At 35.2% G+C, this 13586-nt stretch overlaps 1 protein-coding gene across 2 annotated transcripts in view; it reads right to left on the reverse strand.

Moving 5' to 3' along the window:
• LOC113829460 (uncharacterized) overlaps window positions 1-12168 on the reverse strand; it is a 13802-nt gene extending 1634 nt beyond the window's left edge. Inside the window, exons 1-9 of one of the 2 annotated variants that reach the window (XM_070126392.1) lie at window positions 12054-12168; window positions 9041-9347; window positions 7638-7808; window positions 4798-4953; window positions 4061-4204; window positions 3514-3663; window positions 3256-3416; window positions 2667-2819; window positions 1709-1858 (exon numbers count right to left, since the gene is read on the reverse strand). In XM_070126392.1, the coding sequence (XP_069982493.1) occupies window positions 3280-3416; window positions 3514-3663; window positions 4061-4204; window positions 4798-4953; window positions 7638-7808; window positions 9041-9242 (960 nt within the window). In that variant the 5' untranslated portion in view covers window positions 9243-9347; window positions 12054-12168 and the 3' untranslated portion in view covers window positions 1709-1858; window positions 2667-2819; window positions 3256-3279. The remainder of the gene's footprint in view (window positions 1-1708; window positions 1859-2666; window positions 2820-3255; window positions 3417-3513; window positions 3664-4060; window positions 4205-4797; window positions 4954-7637; window positions 7809-9040; window positions 9348-12053) is intronic. The other variant, XM_070126393.1, reaches the window with a different exon arrangement.
• Window positions 12169-13586: the final 1418 nt, after the last annotated feature.

Raw genomic sequence — 13586 nt, forward strand, 5'->3', positions numbered from 1 at the left:
GCAAATAGTGTATCAAAGTGTATCTAATTGTTTGGAGTTTCTGGGATGCTACAAAAGACCTATTATAAATGTGTGTTTGTGTGTGTTGTGAAAGTGTGTACCTAGTTGCTCTTGCTTAGTTGTTTCAGTACGGGAGAAGAGCTAAGCTCAGATAGTCCCATCAGCTATATTTAAGTTATCGAATAACTTTTTTGATTGATGTACAATTTTGGCACACTTTTTTTTTTTTTTTTTTTTTTTTTTTTTTTTTTTTTTTTTTTTTACTGTTCCATGCTTCAATAGTTCTGCTTGAGAACTAAAAAAACTAAACTTTTTGACCTTTTCGCTTCATTTTACTTTGAACTTTGAACTGTCCTCTCGTCCTTCTTGTGTTCAAAATTATGGTCATCTTCGTCTAACTTCACTCTTCCTGTAATATAGTTGAACAGCATAATAACGCCCCCCACCCCCCCTTTCCTTCTTTCTCCCAAAGTAGTGTCCTAATTTCTGTAGTCTGTCTTCGTAAATCATATCTCTTGGAGTAGTTAACCCTCTTGTGACAGCTTTTTGAACTCTCCAGTTGGTCTATATCCTTTTTTAAGTGTGGACTCCATACCACTGCACCGTACTCAAGACTAGGTCTCAACATGGCTGTGATTTACCATATCGTCCGCATACACGAATACCCTCTTCATGTTGGCAATCAGTCCTAGCATTTTATGGACCTTTTTATTTATATGATCATTTGGGCTTAGGTTCTTGTTTACAACTTATTCGCTCTCTCAGTTTCTTCACGCGCGCGACAACGTTGATTCCGCAATAACCTCTGCTGTTTTTGTTTACAAGATACATTTTTTTAAGGAGTAACAATATAACAACGAAATCTTAAGAAAAAAAATGGCGGGTAATCTTAACATTTCGCTATTTACAAAATCCCATATATTTTTGCAATATTCGCTGTGAAAGGAATTGCCCCAAGATACTGGTTAACGAAACTGGTCTATAATTTAGAGGGTTTTGTTTACAACGCTTTTATACAGTTATAACGTTGGCGAGTTTCTAACTTTTTGGTAGTTTACCTTATCTCACTGAATTTTGGAATCTTAACAATAAATGAACACACTTTCTGGGCACATTCCCTGAGAACCCAGTTACATACTCCATCTGGTCAGTCTGCTTTGGTCTTGTCTAACCCATTTAGTAGGTCTTTTATTTCATTATCTTTGAGGGTGATATTTTCTATGTTCTTTACGTTCGCATGGCTATTTCCCGTATCGAAGTATGGATCCTGAACAAACCGACTGAAATTTTTCATTTAGGATTTCACACATTTCCTTTGTATAAACAAGGTTTGATTACTTTTAGTTTACTGTTTATGTAGCTAAAGAAGAGCTTTGGTTGACATTTACTGATTATATCCTTTTTAAAGTCTACTTTCGCCTCTCTCATGCTTTGGGTATGCTCATATGTGTGTTTGTGTGTATATATATACAATATATATATATATATGTGTGTGTGTGTGTGTGTGTGTGTGTGTGTGTGTGTGTGTGTGTGTGTGTGTGTGTGTGTGTGTGTGTGTGTGTAAATATATATGTATATATATATATATATATATATATATATATATATATATATATATATATATATATATATATATAGTGGATGTGGCTGTGGGTGTGTGCATTTATCACATTGTAAAATTATAGTGTTTTTTGCTACTATTTCCTACCTTTGATATGGTAACCGTAAGAGCTTTTGATTTCTTCGCCGTCTTTGTACCACTTAAAATCTTGTCTTTCAGAATAACTGCGTGAAAAGCAGGTCATAGTCACCTTGCCGCCATAACCAGCCGATGCTTCGCCAAAGAGGCTGAGGTAACCTGGAAGGGCCGCAGGGAATCAGGAATCGATAACTACTATCATATATGGCTGTGCCCAATATGCGCTTGTGTGTATGTATGCATAAGCTGTGTGCGCATCTATGGATGTGTGTGTGTGTGACATATATACATATATATATATATATATATATATATATATATATATATATATATATATATATATATATATATATATATATATATATGTATATATATAAACACACACACACACACACACACACACACACACACACACACACACACACACACACACACACACACACACATATATATATATATATATATATATATATATATATATATATATATATATATACATATATATATATATATAAGTACACAGACATATATATATACAAAAACTCATATACAGATATCTATACCTACATATATACACAGGGCCGTCGCGAAAGCGGCGTTGAAGGGGGGAGGGGTGTAACGTTTTAAATCTGCCGATAAAAGGGCGTGGTCATTAAAAGTCTAGAAATTTGCTGACAAATACCGGTTTTAACTTCACTTACCGACTGATTTTCAGGGAGGGTCACACACCCTTCGCGGCGGCCCTGTATTGACAATGTCTACATCGTGAGTGTGTGTGTGTGTGTGTGTGTGTGTGTGTGTGTGTGTGTGTGTGTGTGTGTGTGTGTCTGTGTCTGTGTGTGTGTGTGTGTGTGTGTGTGTGTGTGAGTGTGTGTGTGTGTGTGTGCATTCATAAATCAGCAAAGCAAAATTGAATCGTAATATTTGCCTTCAGTAAATGCAATGGAAAGAAATCAACGTAACTTACCGGATCCGCTGGAAAAGGAGTGTTCTCTCTCTGCGTTGCTCATCAGTGTGCAGGTCTTGCAGCAGTTCCTCTGCATCACGGCATTGCACATTCGGCGACGGCTGAAGCACTTCTTGCTGTTGCTATCAGTACAGTTGTTGGGGATTTCAACATCTGTGGCAGAGAGATGGGCGCATCTTGGGTTATATATGCTAAAGGAAAAGCCAAAATGGAATGCTACTAAACAAGGAAAAGGTAGGAAAACAGATAAGCATTGCTTTCCGTTTCTACACTGATTCAGAGCAGCAGCTCATGAGAAGGATATGCGAATACTACCGACACGAATTGAATATGGTCGACGTCTAATAGAAATAATTTACTGAAATTCATATACAAAAATAAAATAAAACAATAATCATTCAGTTGTTCTCATATACATACATACATTCATACATATATATATATATATATATATATATATATATATATATATACATGTGCGATAATATAATTACATTATAAGAATAAATAGATAATGAAAACCAGTCAAGAAGTCAGCGTCAATTAACCACAGGGTGACATTACGAATTATCCTTGCCTCTCTTCTTACCTTTAATGATATAAACATCCTTGATTACCCCAGATCTCGGTAATTTTCATTTGTCGATGAACACTTGATAGTAAATGTTTTCGGAATGGTCGACAACTGCGCAGCGAAGATGGTCACGTTGGACTGAACCACTGTCATCCCGTTTTCTTCCCATCTGCTGTCTGTTCAATTGAAGGGATAACTTAGACATTTAAATTTCTCCCCTCCATAAAACACGCGCAATATGTAACAATTTGAGTATCTGTAACATCTCCTTACCGACAACTGTATGAGGCTCCTGCCCGAGAGAATGGCCGAGATTCCAGCTAACGTTTCCCGGGTCGATTCCCTTGATGACGCAAGTGACAAGCGCCTCCTGCGTGCTCTTGAATACGGGCTGTTCCGGATAAACGTTGATTTCCGCGCGGTCTGGAGAGAAGAGTTGATTTTAGATATTATGCAATCAAAAAAAGAAGAAGAAAAAAGAATATATATATACATATATTTAAAAAAAAAAACACGTGATAAAAAAAAATAATGAAAACTAAGATATGTTATAATAAAAAAGAAAATAACTCACTCAGATTATCTAGATCATAAAAGTTCATGCATATTTGTTTGAAAGAGAGGGGGAAGAGGAAGAAGAGAGAGAGAGAGAGAGAGGGGGAGAGAACGAGCGAGAAAAAGAGAGAGAGAGAGGGAGGGAAGAAAGAGAAAAGTGAGAGGGGAAGGTAGAGATTGAAAGAGGGGGGGGGGAGAGAAAGAGAAACTGACTGAGACAAGACGGAGATACAAATCTCTCTGTTACTCAAACGATGCACCTAACCGATTTTCAGCCACTTGCTTCTCGTGGCGAAGTGCACGCGGTTGATGGCACAGCACGCCAACTCGACTCTGCCACCTCCAGTGTAATTCGTGACGGTGATAACGCTGCGTATCGTCCGACTCAGAATCCCGCCGAAGTCCGTCACTGCAGTAAGAGATAAACAGATAAATAAGACAGGTAAATGGAAATGGAAAAATAAGTGAATACATCTGATGTCAGTAAATGAAGAAAAGGAGGGTAATGCAGGAGAGATAGGGGAGATAGGGAGAGAAGAGGAGGGACGAAAGTGTGACGGGACAAGGATGTTAAGATAAGTTTAAATATATACGAGACTGATGAACAAAATTCGTTAGCCGTTACATTACACTGGTATTATATTCAAACGTGTGTGTGTGTGTGTAAAAGCATGTATTTATGTAAGTATATTCTGAGGAAGGAAGGATGGAATAGAAAATGGGAAGACGGAAAGAGAAAATTATATGAAATAGGGGGAGAGAAGGAGAAAAATAAGGGGATGAGAGAATATGGAGTTGGATGAAATTAAAGAGAGGTGAAGAATAGAATATGAAAATAGGAAGAAAAAGAGGGGGGAAAGAAAACCAACAAGGGAACAGGGAGGAAGAATAACAAAAAGAAAGTTTCTGTATATGAATAAACAAATTAGAGAATAATACGAAGAAGAAAAAAAAAATCCTCCTTTTTCTCTTTTGTATTCACCAAAGACGAGAAATACAAACCATTTTCTTGATATCTCTTCTCGCTGCTGATTTCAGAGGCGTTAAGGAGCCAGTATATTTCCGGGGCGGGATAACCGGTGGCGAAGCAGGAGACGGTCATGTCGCTCCCTTGCAGATACCTGTCCTTTTCGGATGTCATGTTCATCACCAAATCGGCTGCAGTTGGAATATGTTTTGGATTTATTATAAAGAAAAAAATCCTTTTCGGATGTCATGTTCATCACCAAATCGGCTGCAGTTGGAATATGTTTTGGATTTATTATAAAGAAAAAAATCCTTTTCGGATGTCATGTTCATCACCAAATCGGCTGCAGTTGGAATATGTTTTGGATTTATTATAAAGAAAAAAATCCTTTTCGGATGTCATGTTCATCACCAAATCGGCTGCAGTTGGAATATGTTTTGGATTTATTATAAAGAAAAAAATCCTTTTCGGATGTCATGTTCATCACCAAATCGGCTGCAGTTGGAATATGTTTTGGATTTATTATAAAGAAAAAAATCCTTTTCGGATGTCATGTTCATCACCAAATCGGCTGCAGTTGGAATATGTTTTGGATTTATTATAAAGAAAAAAATCCTTTTCGGATGTCATGTTCATCACCAAATCGGCTGCAGTTGGAATATGTTTTGGATTTATTATAAAGAAAAAAATCCTTTTCGGATGTCATGTTCATCACCAAATCGGCTGCAGTTGGAATATGTTTTGGATTTATTATAAAGAAAAAAATCCTTTTCGGATGTCATGTTCATCACCAAATCGGCTGCAGTTGGAATATGTTTTGGATTTATTATAAAGAAAAAAATCCTTTTCGGATGTCATGTTCATCACCAAATCGGCTGCAGTTGGAATATGTTTTGGATTTATTATAAAGAAAAAAATCCTTTTCGGATGTCATGTTCATCACCAAATCGGCTGCAGTTGGAATATGTTTTGGATTTATTATAAAGAAAAAAATCCTTTTCGGATGTCATGTTCATCACCAAATCGGCTGCAGTTGGAATATGTTTTGGATTTATTATAAAGAAAAAAATCCTTTTCGGATGTCATGTTCATCACCAAATCGGCTGCAGTTGGAATATGTTTTGGATTTATTATAAAGAAAAAAATCCTTTTCGGATGTCATGTTCATCACCAAATCGGCTGCAGTTGGAATATGTTTTGGATTTATTATAAAGAAAAAAATCCTTTTCGGATGTCATGTTCATCACCAAATCGGCTGCAGTTGGAATATGTTTTGGATTTATTATAAAGAAAAAAATCCTTTTCGGATGTCATGTTCATCACCAAATCGGCTGCAGTTGGAATATGTTTTGGATTTATTATAAAGAAAAAAATCCTTTTCGGATGTCATGTTCATCACCAAATCGGCTGCAGTTGGAATATGTTTTGGATTTATTATAAAGAAAATAAAAAAGGGTTTAGTTATATATTTTGGTCCATTATTCATCATATCTCTTTCTCCCAAGTGTGTCTGTTTTGTGATCAAGATCTTTATAATAACACTGGTGGAAATAAAGATTAATGATGACGGTGATTACAGGAATATTGATAATAATAATAATGTTTATGATAATAATGATGATTATAATGATGATAATAACAATAAATACAATAATGATAATAATAATGATAATAATAGTAATAATGATAATAATAATAATGATGATAATAATAATACTGATTGATAATGATAATAATGATAGTAATAATATTAATAACAATAATAATGATAATAATTATAATAATACCAATGAAGATAACAAATAATAATAGTCATAATAACAATGGGGATAATAATCATAATGATAATAACATGATAATAATAATAATAATGATAGTAATGATAATGATAATAATAATGATAATGGTAATAATCATAACAATAATGATAATGACATTTATGCTTGATAATGATAATGATAATAATGACATTAATATCATCATTATCATTATTATCCTTTTCATCATTATTGTAACTATTATTATCATTATCATTATATTCATTACTGTTATCGTTATCACTTCGATATTTGTGTTATTACTGTAATCATTGTTATTACTATCATTATTATCATTATCACCATTGCCATCATTATTACTATCAGTAGAACTATTATTGATATTATCCTTTTAATTTTTGTTATGATTATTATCATTTCTATTTTTTTATCATAACTTTCATTACCTTCATCATCCTTACTTCCACCCTCATTACAATCACAACAATAATAATCTTCATGAAACTGTTCAAACAACAAGATTTACAGAGTAGACACAGGGTGCGTCCACACCAATGGAGACAAATTGGAAACACTGTGGGGGACACAATAGGACACATTCGGATACAAATCTCCTGCTATGTATGGGGGATTTCTGTTACAGTTTCTAGAGACGTGTCGGCAATAAGAGAAGACTTGGTGGAACTGTCCACACCATGTTGGTCTGTTGGTCTCTGACGTTCACCCCAGCGGCCGGTTTGTTAAAATTGTGCGAGTCCCTACCCAATGAATATTCCTAAATACAAACATGCAAATACATAGAAATTAATGCATATCTGTCTATATATATGATAGATATACATTTATCTATCTATTTGCCCTGATAAATATGCATTTATTTCTTTATTTTTGCATGTCAAGTATACGAAAATCTTTGGGTCGAGCCTCGCACAATTTTAACAAACCGCCGCAGGACTACTGACATGTCGCCCAACAAATCTGTACCACTATGTCTACTAGGATGTTCCTCAATGACTCGTCAACTTGTTACCCAACTTGTCAGTCTTAACGTTCACACCGTGTTTTGTCACTGGTGTGGGCGCGCCCTTACTGCATACCTTCCGCCTCCTGGTGGAGGTGGGGTTCATCAGCAGGAATTTTTCCCGCCAAAGTGCAAGAGCGGCGGCAATAACGAGCGTAAAAGGAACCCGCGATGCAGAGATCATTTTCAACGACTTTGGTGCAGTCTTCCGTCTCAGGGTCGTCTGTGCAGGGAAGCATTTCAGGAACTGAGGAAAAAAAGGGATAGATTAGTTTGATGACAACGATAATGATATGGTAATGATGATTATTATTACAATGATTATTCTTTTGATAATTTTATTACCGTTAATATTTCTATTATTATTATTACTATTATTGTTATCATTATTATTATTATCATTATTTTCATTATTATTATTATCATTATCATTATTACTATCATTGTTATTATTATTATTATTATTATTATTATCATCATTATCATTATCATTATTATAGTAATAATGATAATGATAATAATAATGATAATAAAATAGTACTGATAATAAAAGATACTAATTATGATGATGATAATAATAACAATAATGATATTGAGGTTAATAACAATGCTAATAATGATAAATATAACAGCAATAAGAAATTAAACAATGATAATAATAATTATGATCATTTTTTGTTATTATTTTAATAATTATTATCATTATCATTATCATTATCATCCTCATTATCCTTACAGTTCTCACGAACAATATCATCATAACGATGATTGTAATAACAGTGATGATAGAACCAACACAAATACTATTACTAGTGATAGTAATAATGATGATAATTCTAACAATAATAACAATAACAGTAATAAAATGATGACAATGATAACAATAATGATCATGATCGTAGTGATTATGATAATAAGAATGAAAATAATAATACTAATGATAATGAGAACAATAGTAACAACATTTGTTTAATAATAATAATAACAATCATTATCATTATTCTATAAGAATAAAAATAATGATTAGAAAGATCATAAAAATTGTTATTATCATTATTATAGGAATGGCAATAATAATGATAATGATAATAATAAAATAATAATATTATTATTAATAATGATTATTATGACGATAACCTTAATGTTAATAATGATGATAATGATAATAATACCAGTATTAATGATGATGATGAAGATGGTGATAATGATAATGATAATAATAATGATAATGATAATAATGATGACAATAATAACAATAATAATAACGATGATAATAAAATCAACAAAAATAATAACTACAGTGAAAAAATGATAAAATTTATAAGAATGGTAACAACACTCCTGAAATTCAGAAAGGTTTAGAGAATCATTTAAATAAACCCTTTCTTCCGCGAAATATGCGTCATGGTCCGATAGTAAAGCTCAATAGTTAAACAAAACTACCGACGCGTTAGCTTTTACGACCATCGCAGTACTTACCTTGCTGAGTACGTGCTGTGGGGGCATTCGAAGGCTTTTCCGCCTGCAGCAACTTGGACACTTCCTCTAACAGCTGAGAAACAGTAACTTGACTAATGAGTGTCGTTGGTGACAGACCGAGTCCTGGAGCCACCAAGGGCAGCAGCATTAGCCAAAAGGATATACTTCGGGACATGTTGAGCGTAGGATTGGGTGAGTTCATCTGGTGGGTTGGTCCTTCTATGTGTTATATATATCCCGTGTACACGACCCGGCGCGAGCTGTTGCTATTTTTACTTCCAGTCTCTCTGTGAACTGCTGTTGGTCACTGATATCATTTTTCATATAAATATGTATACGTATATATAAACATATACATATATATACATACATACATACATATATATATATATATATATATATATATATATATATATATGTGTGTGTGTGTGTGTGTGTGTGTGTGTGTGTGTGTGTGTGTGTGTGTGTGTATACGTATGTATATTTGTATACAGATATAAATGTGTATGTGTGTGTGTTTATGTGTATATATGCCTATTTATATATATATATATATATATATATATATATATATATATATATATATATTGACAAACATAAACACGCACACACGCACACGCACACGCACACATGTGTGGGTGTGTATATATATATGTATATTGTCAAAGATATGATTCAAACCGGATGGGTGTTCGCCTTGCACCTTGGCCCTAGCTGCTGCCTTCCGTCCTGGCATCGCACCGACCACGCCTGAGCCTTGTGAGCCCGAGTACTTTCTCCCCCTCGAGCAATTCCGGCGAACTCTCCCCCTTTGTCACGGCCGGAAGATCTGACACCCCAAAATGCAGAAGCAAGCACTTGCCTAAGACAGGAGTCGCAGGATAAAAGGACGTTTCGTCAGGCAGACCAAGAAAGACCAGAGAGACAGGAGAACAGAAGCAGACGAAGGACAGGGCAGCTCACCCTCGGCCCTCAGCACCCGGGGCACGGGGTTTCTCGTGGGGGCACTCTTCTACCTCCCGCAATAAACCAGCAAGCAAGACCCCTTTCCATCTGCTTTAACACTTTCTTGTACTTTGATTACTTCCTCATTTTTTATTTGTAGTTTGTTTGCTTCGGTTTAACTACCGTTGCCAATCTTGGTTTCTGCTTCTAACTTTTCCTTGAGTTCCTTGATTTTCATTTCAGACTTCTCCATGTCTTCTCTCTGAATGGTCGTCTTCCCGCCCAAATATCAACCAATTCCTTCAAATTTACATTCTTCACGAATTTTCAAGCATTCTGCTATCAGGTTCTTTACCTTGGCTTCAAGAGCCTCAATTTTGATTACTGCAAATGGACGGCTGCCATGAGGTTTAGAGTTGGCCAATTTAATGAATGACTATTGGTGCAGTCATCTGAAACTGCTCTTTTTGATCATTCCTATACAAAACAGCTAAATTTCTAAGTTCCTGACTTGGAAAATGCATACAATATCCACAACTCTCGTGTCCATTTGCTTTACAACTGTATGTACACATCATACACAGCTTTGTAACCTTATGACATATATTCCAGGGAGCTCTATACTACACATCTCAGCTAATATAATTAAACTGGAATGGTAAAACATTAATAGAGCATAAGGACACAGATTAAACTTTTTGGTGAATTGGCATAAAAAACATGGGCACTCTATACCAAGTTATAAACACACATTACAGCATCATACATGTTTATATTCTGTAATCCCCCCAGTTACAACACCCAACTTGCTTTAAAATAGTTAGTAAACCATTTCAATTTTCATTCACACACACACACACACACACACACACACACACACACACACACACACACACACACACACACACACACACACACACACACACACACACACACACACATATGTATATATATATATATATATATGTGTGTGTGTGTGTGTGTGTGTGTGTGTGTGTGTGTGTGTGTGTGTGTGTGTGTGTGTGTGTGTGTGTGTGTGTGTGTGTGTGTGCATATATATATATATATATATATATATATATATATATATATATATATATATATACATATACATAGATAGATATATATATATATGTATAAATATATATATATAAATATATATATATATATATATATATATATATATATGTGTGTGTGTGTGTGTGTGTGTGTGTGTGTGTGTGTGTGTGTGTGTGTGTATAGATATTGATATAGATATATATGCATGTATGTATGTATATATATATATATATATATATATATATATATACATATATATATATATTTATATATACTTATATTTATATATGTATACATATTTATATATATGTATGTATATAGGTATACGCATGTGTATGTGTGTGTGTATATATACATATATATATATATATATATATATATATATATATATATATATATATATATATATATATATATACATACATATATATACATATATCTGTATATACATATATTTGTATATACATACATACATACATATATATATATATATATATATATATATATATATATATATATATATATATATATATATACATATATATATATATATATATATATATATATATATATATATATATATATATTGAGGCAGAACGTGAAAGTAATATCAATGATGATGAAAACAATCATAATCACTAACATTCATTTTCGTAATGATACCGATAATAATGATGAAACAATCTGCACAGCAGTGATTACCATTATGCCAATAATTGTAATTATTAAGATTATCATGATAAGTTGTAGGTTAGTTTTTCTCTTTTCATGTAAGTTCATTTTTTTCACTAAATTCTTTTTAAATATTTCTGGTTTTGAGATATCTTTTTTATTTAACGCTGCCCTGGCAACGGGATACTTTCCCTCCCGCTTCAAACAAGCCACGCTCGCTTTAATACCCAAGCCGAGGAAGCCACCTCACGAGGTGACCAGCTTCAGGCCGATCTCCTTGCTGGAGGTCCCCGGGAAGTTACTGGAGAGGCTAATCACACACAGACTGAAAACACACCTTGAAAACAACAACATACACAACACTAGGCAACACGGCTTTCGCCCACACAGAGGGACTGGGAGTGCAATCGCCCTCGCGTACGAGGAGATTGCTCTCAGTCTCGCAAACAAGCACCAAACCAACATTATACTACGTGACGTCACCAAGGCCTTTGATAAGGACTGGCATGACGGTCTCAAATACAAAATAACATAGCTTCACTTGCCTCCACATCTCACACGCCTCTTATGCAACTTCCTGGACGACAGATCGGCCAACATCCGGCTTGGGTCTTATCTCGGGCCTCCCATCCACCTCAGAAGTGGAGTTCCACTTCCCCCAGCACCCTACAGCAACTACACAGCATACGCAGACGACATAATACAAATCATCTCACACCCCTCCAAATCCAAAAACATCATGAAAGCAGTCACACAAACAGTCATTAACACAATCAACACCTACGAAAACAAATGGGAGATATAAACAAATTCACTATCATACCACTGGCTCGCTACAGCCCACCCTCAATCACAATAAACAACAGATATACACCCCACGCAAACAAAAAAACATGTTAGGCCTACACTTCAGCAAACACGGTATCTCCACACACGCACAACGCAGAATAAACCAAGCACGCACAGCACTCAACAAAATCAGACGCTTCTCATACTGCTCAATACAAACAAAACTCAAACTCTACAAGACTACTGTAAGACCCATACTCGAATACACGCCCATACCACTGATTGCAATCTCTAAAACACAAAAAACACAGGATGCAATCCATACAGAACAAAGCACTATACTGGATAAACAAAACCACAATACAGGACAGAATATACCACGGAATCACTGCAAAATCACTACACCGAACATACAACATAGAGCCACTGAACATACGCATACACACACTCGCCAAGTGAGCCTGGGATCGCATACAACATATAGACAACACAAACTATATCATACAAAAACACACACACACACACACACACGAACCCCTCATGGTTTCCCAGGACACTCCCGCTAGTAAATGGAAATCCCCCTGAACCCCTCTATGTACGTTGATATTATTTCTATTATTTCATGTTTGTTTGTTCGTTTTTATGCCAGCTTTCAACGCAACTCAGGCACACCACCGCACCTTACAAGCTTGACGGGGGAGGAGCCTCCGGTTCGACCGCACTCACTTAATGCGTGTACTCGGATCGGAGGATCGCTTCCACGCCAGAAAAATCACCTCATAGCACCGATTTTGAACACGAAATTCTTGCAGTGGAAAGAGAAACGTCCAGGGTACCGGCAGTCATAGCAACCGCATATCTCCCAACCCGCAGACCATTCTTACCTTACCCAGACATCCTCAGACTCCTCAGATTAAACAAATCAATGTACCTTCTAGGAGATTTAAATGCAAGACACAGAATGTTCCGCCATAATGACAACAACACAGTAGGTAACAGTCTGTCCAGACTAATGGTAGGAAGCATGCGCAGCCCATTCCAACATCAGATGGACAGAACTCACAGCCAACCTCTCATCCAA

This window comes from Penaeus vannamei, chromosome 10, assembly GCF_042767895.1.
Source record: "Penaeus vannamei isolate JL-2024 chromosome 10, ASM4276789v1, whole genome shotgun sequence".
NCBI lineage: Eukaryota > Metazoa > Arthropoda > Malacostraca > Decapoda > Penaeidae > Penaeus > Penaeus vannamei.